Source organism: Pelophylax lessonae (assembly GCF_965119305.1).
Source record: "Pelophylax lessonae genome assembly, chromosome: 6".
NCBI classification, from domain to species: domain Eukaryota; kingdom Metazoa; phylum Chordata; class Amphibia; order Anura; family Ranidae; genus Pelophylax; species Pelophylax lessonae.
This window is the reverse complement of record NC_138773.1, coordinates 247,223,656-247,238,756: the sequence shown is the minus strand read 5'-3', so window position 1 is coordinate 247,238,756 and position 15,101 is coordinate 247,223,656. Positions and strand designations below refer to the sequence as shown.

Here is a 15,101-nt window from a genome sequence, read left to right as displayed (position 1 = left end):
AGGCCCAGTGGGATGTCAAGTGTGAGCAGGCTTTCTGGAAGTTGAAGGAGAGCCTTACTAAAGCCCCAGTCCTGGCTTATGCAGATCCAGCCAAACCTTATGAGCTGCATGTGGATGCCAGTAGAGAGGATCTAGGAGGAGTGTTATATCAGGAAGCTGAAGGAAGACTGCGCCCTATCGCTTATATTAGCCACAGTTTGTCCCCCTCGGAGAAGAATTACCCCATTCATAAATTGAAGTTTCTAGCCCTCAAATGGGCTGTGGTGGATAAGCCGAGAGACTACCTCTATGGGGCTTACTGCGTGGTCAAAACTGATAACCCATTGACGTACCTACTGACTGCCAAATTGGATGCCGGTGGTTAGCTGCACTCTGAGTTTCAGTTTAGCTTGAAGTATCGGCCTGGCAAGGGAAACTTCAATGCCGACGCTTTGTCTAGACAGCCACATCCTGCTGAGGGCCGAGAACATGAGTGGGTGCATCTCAACCACCGAGGGAGTACAAGCCACCTGCCAAGGAGTAGAGTACCGCCTAAAGGCAGTCATGGGAGGTGAAGTAGTTGGAGTTTCCCCTTCAGGGGTGCCCAAGTGTTATTGTGATTTGACTCCAGTGAGAAGTGAAGAACTTCCCCAGTTGTCTAAAGAGGATATGAGGAAGGCCCAGCGAGAAGATCTTCTGGGAGCAGTAGTGCAAAAGGCCTTGAAGACCAATAATTCCAAACTCTTGCTGGAGAGCCCTATAGTAGGAGCCAAGGTGGTCCATCGGGCCTGGGAACGAATGAAGCTGAGATATGGAATAATTTACTGGATAAACGATGCAGAAGAGTCCGATGGAGTGTGTCAGTTCTTGCCTGAAAAACACAGGCTGACTGTCCTTGCAGCTTTACATGACTCACATGGACATTTGGGGCCTGATAGGACATTTCAGTTGATCAGGGACAGATTTTACTGGCCCTTCATGAGGAAGGAAGTGGAAGCTTATTGCCACTCGTGTATACCCTGCATCCAGAGGAAGACTTTACCACATTGAGCGGCTGCCATGAGTCATCTACAAGGTCAGGGTCCCATGGAGCTGGTGTGTATACACTTCCTATGTCTCGAACTTGATTTGGGTGGGCATGGTAATATTTTGGAAGTGACCGACCATTTTACCCGATATGCTCAGGCTTTTCCAACTCGGGATCAGAAGGCTAGCACAATGGCCAAAGTGCTGGTTGAGAAGTTCTTTGTCCATTACAGTCTGCCACAAAGGTTACACTCTGATCAAGGACGAGACTTCGAAAGCAAACTGATAAAGAAACTGTGTGGGCTGCTGAATATACAAAAATCCAGAACTACTCCCCATCATCCCCAAGGGGATCCTCAGCCGGAGAGATTTAAAAGCGAACATTGTTGAATATGTTGGGGACATTACCACTTGAGAAGAATCAGAAATGGGGTGAATATGTCCCAGTACTAATACATACTTACAATAGTACTGTTAACGACTCCATAGGGTTTTCCCCGTATTTTCTCATGTTTGGATGAGAAGCTCGTCTACCTGTCGACTTAGCCTTTGGTACTTCCGTGGATCATACCTCGCAGGCCCCCTACAAGGGCTATGTCGACCGACTCTGAAATTGAAATCTGAAATTGGTTGATGAGAAAGCAATGGAAGCCTCTGCAAGTAGAGAACGGAATAAGAGGAACTTTGATTTAAAAAGTGAGGTTGCAAGAGTTGCAGCCAGGTGATAAAGTGCTCCTGAGAAATTTGGGAACGCCTGGGAAGCATAAGTTGGCTGACCATTGGCGCTCCCAGCCCTTTGTCATTCATAGAAAGCTCCCTGGGCTTCCCGTCTACCAAATCCATCCAGAGGGTAAGGTGGGGCCGCTTAAAACTTGGCACAGGAACCGCCTATTGCCTATTTCTGAAGCCGTCAGAACTTCGACTGAATGGAATGAAGATGAAGATACTCATAGGACCTCTAGACTACGGTCCTGACCTTTGCGAGGTTCAAGTTCAAAATCTGCGGGTGTAGCGGAAGAAGGGGATAGCAATGATTAAAGTGTCATTTTTGACTGGTGGTGGCCATTTTGTGAGGGGTTTTCTCCCGAACCATCTCCACCAGCTGCTGAGTGGGCCCCTGACCCTCTCCCTAAAATAGAACTCAGTCAAGGACACAGCCGCCCTGTGAGAAGTGCGGAGCAAAGACAGATGGAAGCAGAAACTGTGTCGGGCCCTGAGGATCCATTACCTAATGAGGGTGTCCTTGTAGACTCTCCTCTATCTAATTATGAAGAATCTGTTGTTGAACGTTCAAGTTCTCCTTCCATGGAGCCATTTGAAGATCTATACAGGAGTCAAGGCTCACAGATATTCACACCTTCTGAGGAATTGGGTTCTTTGGAAGATAGTCAAGTAGTATCGGTGGATCCTGAATCAACAGCAGAAGGTGTCATTGAAAGTGATCATGGAATATCCGCTAGATTGCGGAGGGAGATACATCTTCCCAAGAGACTTACCTACAGTACCCTAGGGGAAATTTCTGAAGAACAAATCTCTACAGCACAATGGTCCATGCCATCGACTTTCCTCTGCTAATGACTCTCAAGGAGAAAGTTCTCTTCCACCCACTAACAATATTAAATTGGCTGCTGACTTTCTGTTAGCCTTTTGTGAGAGTGACCCAGATTTATTTGATTGTGTGTCCAAAGAGTTATTAGATAGTGATTTTATTAATCAGTTTTCAGTTGCAATGAATGCTACTTTAGATGGTTGATTTAATGTAGATCAGCCTTTGTTTCCCTGGAGAGAGATCTCCTTTGGAGGACCAAAGATGTTCAAGTGGGGGGAGGATGTAGCCTGGTCGCACGGCTGATATTGTTCAAACTGTTATTTGTTATTAAGGGTCTGCAAAGACAGTGACTTTGGAATTATGGGAGATGTAGCTTCGGAGGAGCCACGATCATAGACTGCTATGTAGAGACTCTTCTCCCAGGGAGCAGTGGGGCACGTGGAGCCTGCTGGGAGTGCCTTTATAAAGGGGGGCGGGATCAAGTTTCGCTCTCTTGCCTCGAGGACAGCGTGCTGTAAAGAAGGGGAAGAGCTGCTGCGGATCGCAGAGGAGTAGGCCAGAGGCCTAGTAGCGGACACTGGAGCTGAAGCGGGCGGTGTGAGAGGGTGGAGAAGTCTCTGTAGTGTGACCGAGCGGAAGGTCATCTGACAGGCTGAGGGAGACGCTGAGCAGAGCGGAGCCTGGGGGCAGCGGAGAGCCGAGTTCCCGGTTTGGGTGAGAGACATCCAGTATCTACATCTGCACCAATCACAGACCTAGGCTGAGTCAGGGCAGGACTGCCAAACTGTTGCTTAAGAAGGCCATATGGAAATATAGTTATACCACTGGACACTGCAGTCACGTATATAGTGCAAGGTGGGTGAACTAGGCCTTAACCCCTATGTTCAGTCCCAGGCTGCAAGTCTGTTGAGACACATCAACATCTGTTTTACATTAGTTTCTGTGGATTACAATTATTGACTACTGTGGGGATTACAGTTCATCATCACCTTTATTGGATTACAATTACTTTCCTAGGATTGTTTGAGGATTCCTTACCGGTGAAGACTAGTGAGGCCTCACTCTTCAGGAGACTATTGCAGTTCAGTATAAAAGGGGCCCCCGTTAGTACACAGAGTGCACTCTGATAGTAGATATAGTATTGTTATATTGTTTATTCTACCTTAGTCATTAAGTGTAATCATTTTATCTGCGGTCACTCTCCAAGTATACTAAAACATTCAGTGTGTTTGTTGCTAAACGCAATCCTCTAATATATATATATATATATATATATATATATATTTTTTTTTTTACATATATATATGTGTGGCTTGTGTTCCAGATCCTGAGTGCTGAACTACACTCAAATCCTTGGTTGGGAACTCAGGATCTACTTCATTGTTAACCCTTGCATTATGTATAATTCTGTCTGCATACTTTTATTCATTCTTATTTCAAGAGCAGTAAACTTGTTTTTACACTGCAATATTTGTGGTCTTCAATTCTTCAGTATGACAGAACCAATAGTGTCAGTCGGGTTGGAACCAGCTCAGGGCGAAAGAAGTGAAGAGGATACCCATGCATTAAGCCACCCCCTTGGGAGCAGGGCTACACATGTCTATAGACAACTGCAGATATGTTTAGCCGACAGAAATCAGACATTGGACAGTTTAGAAAGCCCTTTTCATTCATTTTTATTTCCCCTAAGAGAAATTAGGAAAAGAGATACCTGCATTGGAAAATGTATACCAAATGTATAAGTCTTAGGTAAACATGTGGTGCTTGGTTAGAAATCTTAAAAAAACAAAAACAAAAAAAACCTTTATTTTAGATATTTGAGCCATTGGCTCAGGCTGCTGTCAATCACAGCCAGTGAGCCAATGAAGAGAGAGAGGGGTGGGGCTAAGCTGCAGCTCTGTGTGTGAATGGACACGCAGAGCAGCAGCCTGACAACGAGCCTGCTGGGGTGCCCCACAGAAAGCTGCTTGCTCTGGGGATACTCTGCAGGAGGGAGGGGCCAGGAGCGCCGACGTGAGACCCGAGAAGGAGGATCTAGGCTGCACAGAGGAGGCGAGTATGACATGTTTGGTATTAAAAAGAAAAAACCCAAGCCAATATCACTGTAGCCTTTAATGTATTTGCCTGAATATTGTCCGATGGATCCACCTAGAATCACAAACAGTGCATCGTATTTCCCTAAAAGATACCCTGGCCTTTAGATAATCCAAAATCTCAGACAATATAGCACATGCTCCTTGTGCACAGGATCTGGTCACAGGGATGACAACACAATTAAAGTGATATTAAACAGTATTTCTTTATTTTTTTTAAATAACAAAAAGGTTATATTTACCTGCTCTGTACAATGATTTTGCACAGAGCAGCCCCTCCCTCTTCTCGGGTCCCCCGCCAGCCCTCCTGGCTCCTCCTCCTCTCCAAGTGCCCCCATAGCAAGCTGCTTATGTGCAATCAGGTAAGTAGGGGGACTGAGAGTGGAGCTGCATACTGAAAGTTTTTTTTACCTTCAGATTTTAGAACCACTTTAAATTGAAAGGTTCAAACCAACTAGGGCAACAATGCAAGACCACCTTGCCCTTATTAAGGACCAAAGGAGGTTCCCCACAAGAAAATGCAGTCAGTTCTGAAACTTGCCTGGCTGACGTGATCGCCAAAAGAAAGATCACCTAATGGGACAAGGATGGCAGACATGTCTCCTGAATCTCTTCAAAATGCTGCTGCTGTATGAAAAGAGACTGGTTTGAATTCCATGGAGGGAGAGGGGGCCTGACTTGAAGGTTCACATGAGGGACAAATAAATTAACTGTCAAAAGCTTCAAATAATAGGACAGTCAGGGCTGAGAACTGAGCCTATATGGTACCAACGGCCAGTTGCCCAGCCACTTCTGATGTGGATATGGAGTTCAAAATGCTCCCGCTTCTCAGTGCCTGGGCTTCAACAGCTATGCTTTTCTGTTACACCTATGGGTATTTTTTAATGTTGTTGTGTTGAACTGTATCAGGATACTACTGTTCTGTTGTATGCTGACATCTAGTGGAGATTTTGGGTGGCTACAACGTGTTAACATGTGATTTGGGATCTCTCTCTTTCCAGCCCTCCTGTTTAGTTCTATTTAGTTCATTCCAAATGAAACCCTCCCTGCTTCTTACATATTCCCTTGGTCAGTGTTAGTTGTTAGAAGGGACAAGGCTTAAGAAAGTCATTGTCTCCCTACAATTTAAAGGATTATGCCCCATACACACGTGCAGATTATCTGCAGACTTTTGTCTGCAGATTTACCTTTTCTATGTAGTGCAAGGGCCTGCCGGATTGCATACAAATTGAAAGTGTTTAGGTTTGACCTCATATTATATGGTTTTGGTAAGTCTGCAGACAAAAGTCTGCAGATAATCTGCACGTGTGTATGGGGCATTAGAAAAGCACTGTACTGCACTGATCTGAAGCAAAATTGCTTTGTATTCAACTGTTGTGTTTTATTGAAGAGTTAAAGTGACATTTTATTTTATAAAAATATATTCTATTTAACCATATCCCGACCACCCACCGCAGTTATACTACGGCAGGGCAGCCCTCCTGCACGAATCGACATAGGTATACGTCGGTCGCGCACCTGCAGCTAGGAGGGTGAGCGTGGGCCGCTGGCGGTGAGCTCCTGCCCCCACTCGGCAGTGGGAAGCCAATGCACGGGGCAGGCTGCTTTGATTGCCACTTGACATCCACGATCGCTCCCCACTAAGAGAGAAGAATGGTCAGCTGTTGTAAACACAGCTGCCCGTTCTTCGCCCTGGAATGATCACAGAGCGCCTGTGATCCTGCTATATAGGAACACCGGTCTCTGATCATTTTAAAAAGCCACGCTGGGGGTGTCAATGTAATCTTAACGACACCCCCAGTTTGATCGCATATCGCAGTGCGATCTTGCAGTTCGCACAGGATCGGATCGCACAAGTGTGAACCGCTGTGCGATCCGATCCTGATGCGGCTGCCAAAAAGGGTCCTGTGCGTGTGTGCTGCGGGTGCGAATTTAGCCATACAAAGTGTAAGGAGCAGTGCGCTCCGACATCACATGCGAACCCCGCACTCGCATGAGTGTGAACCGGGGCTTAATGAAAAATAGATTACAGGGCCATTAAGCAGTGGATGTCTATGGATTATTTTTGAAAAATACGGATATTGTTTAGCGCCACTTTAAGCTGCCTGTGGATGGTGCCAAGTCAGCAGGGGACTATACTGTCCAGACAGACTGGTGGTTATCTCAATGCATAAAGCCTCATTTAAAACAGAACACATGCTGTTAGATCTAATTGCCAAGAAGCTGGGTCGCAGATCAGACCCTGTGACAGCAGATCTGGATAATCTGGAAGTGGGAATGGACTGCTATAGAACAGACAAATAATATGCGTACCATACCATCCATGTCCAGTCCAGAGCTATGAGGATAACTGGATTCTTTGCAAATGGATTCTGTAGAGCAGACAAGGCAGCAACTTTAAGGGAGGGTAATCGCGTAATTCAATGTGTAACCATCCCACAGAACAAGGCATCCACTGTCTTTGTTGTTGGATTCTATGAACTGGACACCTGTCCAATTGGACTTGTACAACCTTACCGCCACGAGAGGACATCCGCATTAGTTAGTCAGGTTGAAATAAAAAACAGACGGAATTTTCAACAGGTTCCTAGGCTGAAATAGAACCAAACGATCTGACAGGAGGTTCGTCCAAAGCAGAAAGGAAAGGCGAATTGCCCCAATTCGAAATGTGAAAACTGGCTCTTCTCCAGTGACCATCACCCCAGCACTAATTGAGTATCCAAGCTTGCTTGCCTAATTTGTTAGTCAAGTCCATTTAAATCTGCTAGAGAATCTAACACACCCCTTTCCCCAGACTTACAATGCTGCTGTCCAATATAGGTTCCCCCATCCAGTGCGGAGACACATTAAGACAGGAAGTATGTTACTGGCCAGATCATCAGGTGAAAAGGGAAATAATGCCTTCAAAAAGAAAACTAACAAGCCTCCACATGTAAAGATTGATAAGCTGAAATACGAGGGGTGTTCAAGTCAAACTGGGACTTTTGAGTTTATAAAATAAAAGAACAAATTTCAAGGAGTGGAGACTGCATTTAATTTTCAAAATACTCCCTTACTACATTTATACACTTATCCCAGCGTTTAACTAATACCTTGATAGCTTTGGCATAGAAAGATTTGTCAGTACGCCTAAACCATCCTAGGACAGCCTGCTTCAATTCGTCATCAAAAAGTTTTGTCCCTTGTGCAATTTTACAACCGATTATGTATCAATTATCCAAATCAGGCTTTTCAGGTGCTGAATGTTCACAGGAATAACTGCTGTTGGCTGGGAACCATCACAGCCATGTTCGTTACTGACGATCGTACTGCCATCTTTGAAAAGTTTACACTATTCAAATGTCTTGCTGCAGCTGAGCGTCTCATCACTGTACTGTGCTTGAAGTCTTCTGTAGAGATCCGCAGGCTTTATACCTTCCATGCACGCACTTACACTGTCATCTGCCATCTTGATTAAAGGTCTCTGGACTGGCCTGTGACATGTGTGCTGTCTATCAGTAATAGGGAACACTTGCCACTTACTACTGAGTGTAGTATCGCCACGCTAGCATCCCTTTTTATACCTGTAAAATTCAAAGTCCCGGAGTGACTTGAACACCCTTCGTACATATATATTTTTTTATTTTTGGGTTTAAAAACCACTTTAATGAAAAGAAGGGAGACTTGTCACTTGCCCTGACAACCTTACCACCTGAAAAAGTCTTCAGTAACAGGTCAGTGTGTGCATAACACTGCCACAATACAAAGTACTTCCAGTGGTTTCTTGCAGAATGTCATAGGACTGTCTCAGACAGCTCAATGAAATCTCTGAAAGTCTGTGCCCTATGTGAAGATGAATTGAAGAGATGGTCTACATACATTTTAAATCCCAAATCCTACCATATAAAACTGATACAATGCCATGGACAACTCTTCAATTTGAATGTTTACCGTATAGAGGTGGAGCAGATTTCCTCCATGATCGGAGAGGATCCCATTCTGAGTGCGGTACCTTAGAATAGAGGTGCTCTTCCACAGAGATAATGGAGTCTTGTTCGGCACGTGCCAAATACCCAAATTACCAGCAATAATGTCATAATAGCCAGGATTCTGCATGCACAAAAAACATATGTAAGTTAAAAAACCTTACTCTTCTCATTTGCTATTGTAAAACATTTGGATGTTTTCTGCAATAGGTTTTTGTTTTAACTTTGTTAATATTGTGGCTCTTTTGAAAACTGTAAGCTTTTGTTCTTTCCCAGAGTGCAAACTCTTTCACTTCCAAACCTCCTAATTAGGAAGTACTATCCCTCCCTATTAAGTGCAGCCCTTATAATGGCATTTCATGGTATGGAGGATCTCCCATGTGATTCCTGTCTGCAATTTATATAGAGACCTCTACTGATCCTGTATACTCACAGCTGGATGGTCCATGAGCGAAAGCACAGCTACCTGAGTGCAGCCTTCTCTAGTGAACTATGTGGGGTGACCTGCCTTTTGTAGTATTGGATAAACACTGGAAAACAATGTTTTTTTATGTGCCCCATTCACACCACAACACTGATGTGATGTGTGGTGCATTGCATTGCGGAAAAATGCAGCATTTCTGCATTTTCCCATACAATATTAATGAAATGTCACTATGTCAACTAATAAAGTGGAAAAAAAAACAGCAGTGCAATGTTCTGATATGTGTATCTTACAGTTCACTGCTGGGTTGAGCAGTGGGGAACTACCAGTAGTTTGTGTAATCCTGTTCCTGATAAAGGAGGTCATCCTCAAAATGCAACCCGAGCTGTGCACCCCCCCCCCCCCATCTGGAAGGATCTGAACTCTAGCTCCACAAGGCTGGAACAGTCTACTGCCACTCTCTTCTCTGCTGTTGCCTGGGTGCAGGCTTTCAGCAGTCGCTGGCCACTCCACTAAGTCCACATTTAGGTGTAAACGTGGACTTTACAGAGCTGTCAGCTGTTACACAGTGATTGGATTACACCACAACCCTGGAAATACACAAGTAATCAGACTACTCAGATATCCAGGAAATCCACCACATCACAGAACTGTAAGCATTGATACAGCAATCAGAATAAGTGTAATTATTACACATTCTCTATCTTCCCAGATAGAGGACACTTCAGTCCTTATGGGCTATGCTGTGCATACTTTGTCACCAGGATATTTGTTCCCGTTGGATAATTTATCTTTACCTCTTGCTCTGGTGACAATTGTAAAATTTTGGATTTTCTCTGACTTTCTATCTCAGTAACAAGGGTCACCAAGACACACAGAAAATGTAAATATCCCCAGCAGGGACACAGAAAGCAATCTATATCTATCTATAGAAATGTTGGCTTCAATGACTAAATTCCATGAGTACAGTACAGGACACAGGACAGCAAGTCATAAACTGCAGGTTTTATGCCACTACCTTCAGGGGATTGGACACTGGCTAAACTTTCCTCGGAACAACGCAAGGGATCCTCCTATAACCCTACCCACTTTGTGGAACTCCAGTGTTGTAGCAATCTATAGGGAAAATCAGTGGACAAAGTGGAGGGACCTGTGTTCTTTACTGTACTCCAAGATATGGAATTTACAGGTAAGTTAAAATTCCTTGTATCTTAGTTGTACAGTACAGGACAGCACATTATAGACCATGGGATATCAATGCAGTGGGGTGTAGTTCCCCTGGCTTGTTTCGGAACAAGACAAAGGGAGGGGAGGACATAGTCATCGAGGTGAAACGAAGAGACTACCTAGAGGAGGGAAGAGGGTCTAGGTCTCAGGATCGCCTTTTCCTTATGTAAAAAAAAGAAAAGGCCGCCTGAAAGAAAGAGTTGCCAACTCAGAGATACGCCGATGTTATGGCTTCCAAAAAAATCCAGCTTACCCATAAGATCTGCAAATGGGATACCTAAAATGCATTCAAAGGGAGGTTTTTAAAGAACCAAAAGCACCAGTATATTATCCCATAGAGACACAGGAGATCAGAGTGGGGGATGAACACAAGCAACTCTTTCTATAAAGGTCTTGACAAGAGAGTACAAAGCCAAAGTTTTCTGGAAAAGAATGACTAAAGATAGAACGCTCCGATCAACGATCTCCACTATTGGCTGAGAGCACTGATCGGGAGTCGGTTGGCTGCTGTTTTTCAGCATGCACATCCGACAGCAGCTGAATGGCCAGCTTCCGTCGGACAGACCGACTTACACGCGGGCTGAATGTCGGGCATTGTTTTCTGAACCGTCAAATGTCTCCCAACATTCGGCCCGTTTGTATCAGGCTTAAGGTAGAAACCTGTCCCTTTAGAGTGCTATGAGCCAGATGCTGGTCCTCACCAAACTGTAGAAAGGTCAGGATACAAGGAATAAAATATTCCCAGGGGTTGAGGTGTCTGCTTTCGCACCAACTAAAGTAGGCCCTCCAGGTGCAATTGTAGATTTTAAGTGTGGTAGATTTTCTTTCCTTGAGTGGGAATGACAGCAAGTCAGCAATGCCCCTATCCTTTAAAGCGGTAGTAAACTCGACTCCACAACTTTATCCCATATAAATGAGCATAAAAAACCCTAATGATCACTTCCTATAGATGTCTCCTTACTTGCTCTGTTTTCTTGTAATTAGTCCTGTTCTGTGTAATGGCATCATTGGCGCATTTGCATCTCTCCCTTGATTCACGGCACTGTGTGCCATCTGTCCATTGACAGTATGATTCCTTCAGAACTTCTCACTTCACCCCATGTGACCCTGTGACATCACATGAGGTGTAAACCTGGGCATCGGACTTCATACTATAGCGGCGATCAGCCATGCCATACAGCGGTAGAGCACGGGTGCGATAGGAACAAGAACATGGCTTGGCTAAGACATGATTAGGCTTGTGAGAGATTACAGCAAGGGCTAGATGAAAGGAAGGAAATACTCTGCACTGCGGTCTTGAGAAACAATACCTAAGATGGTGCCACCTTACCCCTAGAGACACGATTTTTAAAAGTTTACAAATTACAATGGGTAATGTTTGATAGAAAACTTAATATAATAGACTAGATGAAAAGCAGAACAGGAGTAGGAGAATTTATTACCGCTCTGATTTCTGAGTTTCAACAGCCTTGGAGTGATGAGGATCACCAAAATTCATTCTTCCTCTATCTTGAATAGCAGTTAAGAGACAATCATTACTGGAGGGAATGCATTCATCAGTCTGAAAGGGGATTAGGCAATCACCAGTGCATCCACTGCAAAAGCAGGGGATCCCTGGACCTTGCCACAAATCTGTCCAGCGTTTTGTTGAATCTGAAGCCATGATGTCCAAGTCTAATGTTCCTGATTTCTGACAGAGCATCAGTAAGATCTCAGGGTGAAAAGACTACTCCCATGAGGCCAGGCATTGGCAACTCAGGAAGTCCATTTGACTTTTTTCACCCCAGTATGTAGACAGTGGAGAGAGTTAGAATATGAATCTCTACCAAGGAGAGAATCAGACTACCTTCTTTCATGGCTGCCTGACTTCTGGTACCCCCTTGATGGTTTATGTAGGCCACAGCCATGGTATTATCCTATTGCACCCTCACTAACTGACCATGCAGGAGAATGGTCTAGTTCAGAGGAGTCAATCTTATGGCTCTTTAGTTACCAGTTCGAAGGAAATGGATCATATTTTGGATGTTGCAAGGCAGGACCATGGCTGAGGGATCTAGGTTATCAAGGTATCCTGTGAGGCGGATGCCCTCAGATCTGAGCAGGGCCAGGAGCAGAGCAGAGCAAGTGCCTTTGTGAAAAGATTCAGAATGACAGGGTAACAAGTGGTTCTCCCCTTGCAAAGCGCAGAAAGCTTTGGTGTGTGAAAAAGATGCAAATGTGACAATAGGCATCATGGATATCAACTGATGTCAGAAATTCCATTGGCCTGAGAAAAGCGATGACAGATTTTGTGGATTCCATATGAAATTTGAGGATATCTGTTTAGGGATTTTAGGTGCAGAATATAGCGAATGCTCCAGTCAGCTTTGGGACTGTGAATAGGTTCAAGTAAAACCCTTTGAACCTTTCCTCTGAAGGAACTAAGATTACCACATCGTGTTCCTACAGATTGGACCCAGAGGTCTGGGATATCTCTCATTCAGACTGGCACAAATGCCAACAGATGTCTGCCAACTCCAGAGAGTGAGGATGTCAATTTATTGTTAGGAGGGCTTCTGGGTAGGCTTGGAGGGTTTTGGGATCCAAGGCTTGCAATGAAAGGATGGACCTGCCTTTGCTTGGGTGGAGTTAAATGACCGCTTTCATTTAGAAGAAGTAGTAGCTGTGGGAATAGTAGGCATATAAATATGTTTTTTTGTGGCGTATAAGTACTTTTTCCCCAGTAACTTCCTTAATAAATCTATCAAGGAATTCACCAAACAGGCATTCACTATTCTGATGCATGTGTAAAAGATGCCTATTGCAGGCAGGCCCATCAAACGAAGCCTTTATACACATAATTCTGCCCATATGCACAGATAGCGCTGTCACCCTCGAGAGGTGGTGAATTAAATTAGCTGGGGCATCAATATAAAATAGCAGTGACAAAGACATGAGCTGCAATTATTCCATCAGAAAAGGGTCCTCAAAGACAAGATTGTATTCTCTTTTCATTTGCTCAGTCCAACTAGCAACAGTCTGACAAATGGATATAGCCACAATGGCTGGCTGTATGGCAGGATCAGTGAAAGAAAATAATGCCTTTAATAGGGTTTCAAAGTATCTTTTAAAGGAGGGAACATCCTCAATAGGACGTGGGACAGATTTTTCCATAAATTACTTTTGCATAAGACAAAACTCTGCAAAGAGTTTTGGAGGAAGGAATACATTTTCAAGATCTGGCCAATCTTTTTGTAAAGCACAGTTAATTTGGGTGTGCAAGGAAAGTGTCTTTCCAGACCTCCCCAGCTGTTTAGTGCTCATGAGTTTACAGTAGAAAGCATATGGCATTTATGAAATGTAAATCTTAATTTTACTTAAAGTCATGCTTATATACGATTCCCATATTATAACTGCTACTTCATATAATTCATGTAAAACAACAATCCTTTTTCAATAAAATTTTGTAATAAAAAAAGAAAGCATATGGCATGACGCCTTAGCTTGTGTCTTGTAAATCCTGGAGATAAAAATTCCTGTGCAGGATTTTCTTCTGTCAACCTCACCTCTTACCATATCAACCTCAATGAGGTTGGGAGGTTCAGAGTCATACTCCTGAGTAGATTTAGGTGGCGGAGAGGCAGAAGAATGCTTTCGAGCCCTGAAGACTGAAGGTTCTAGCAGGGCAGAGATTTTCCCAAAGCAATCAGACATAATTGCAGTGAAATCTGCCTTAGTCAGATAGGCCGTCTGTTGGATGGCTGAGAGGGAGCTAGAATTTGAGGAAGGAATCTGTGTCAGTATAGGACCATGCTTTGAAGCAGGATAACATCTTTCACCCCAAACAATTTGGTGGTTTCCCTCAGTGCAGTCTGTAGCAAGAAAGCCATTAGGCCCTTTTTTTCTTAGTTTTTCTGTGCCTTGTCACCACTATTGCAATGTAAGGTAATCCCCTGTGGGAAATTTATGAAATAAATACAGAATGAAAGGGTATTAGCATGTCCTGGAGGAGAGCTGTGATAACCCAGGTGCTGACCAATGTCTTATAGATGTGTTTCTGTAACAGCATGTAGAAATGGTTGAACTATGTTTTTTTTAGCTAGATGGCAGCTGGCCTAGGCTGGGGGAAAGGATTGATTGTTGTATGCTCAGTTTCAGGGCTTTTGGTCCTCGCCAGCCCACCTGGGGTATAAAAAGGGGGAAGGCTGAGGTCTGGGGAGCCCAGTAGAACCCGCAAGTAGAATTGGTTGGTGCTGTTCCGCAGGTTGGGACTGCGGCATCTTGCAGTCCGCTGAAGACACCGGGATCCTCCGAGACATCCAAGTCATGGATAATGCCATAATGGACTCTCGCCACACAGAAATATGCCTGGGTCACCACACTACAATAGTTAGGGTTAGGAGAAAGACGCTGTTCATTTTGAACTGTATGCTGCAAACTGTTCAATAAAAGTTACATTAACTGTTTTGAGCCTGGTCTGAAGTTTCTCAAAGGGGTGCATGTTGGTTCTGGCATATCAAAAGAACTTGGATCTATAAAGCACAGAGGGGTATAAAGCTACACCACTACAGAAGGGTTAACTCACCAAGACAAGGAAAAGGAACACTGTTGCAAAGTATAACCAAGTACTAGTGCAAGCTACAAGGCAATCAGCCATTAGGCCTGGTACCTGGTAAAGGTGACACGTCCTCCAATAGTGGTGGGGATGTGGTCTGGGTCCCTCACGGAATCTAGTAGCAACCGGATCCTAGTTTGAGTTACAGAGGTCCATGACCCGGTCACATAGGTATGGAAGAGAAGGAGTTAACATGAGCATGCCTGAGGACTGCTCTAGGCACTTGGTGGAATTCCCGATTCCT

At 44.2% G+C, this 15,101-nt stretch overlaps 2 protein-coding genes across 2 annotated transcripts in view; both read right to left on the bottom strand.

The window, feature by feature from the left end:
* The window catches only part of LOC309559096 (intelectin-1-like), a 113,381-nt gene that overhangs the window by 74,191 nt on the left and 24,089 nt on the right, over positions 1 to 15,101 (bottom strand). The gene's annotated exons all lie outside the window — the stretch shown is intronic.
* Positions 1 to 15,101, bottom strand: part of LOC309558867 (intelectin-1-like) — a 62,612-nt gene that overhangs the window by 25,248 nt on the left and 22,263 nt on the right. The window contains exon 3 of the mRNA XM_082261954.1: positions 8,578 to 8,736. Coding sequence (XP_082118080.1) covers positions 8,578 to 8,736 — 159 coding nt within the window. The remainder of the gene's footprint in view (positions 1 to 8,577; positions 8,737 to 15,101) is intronic.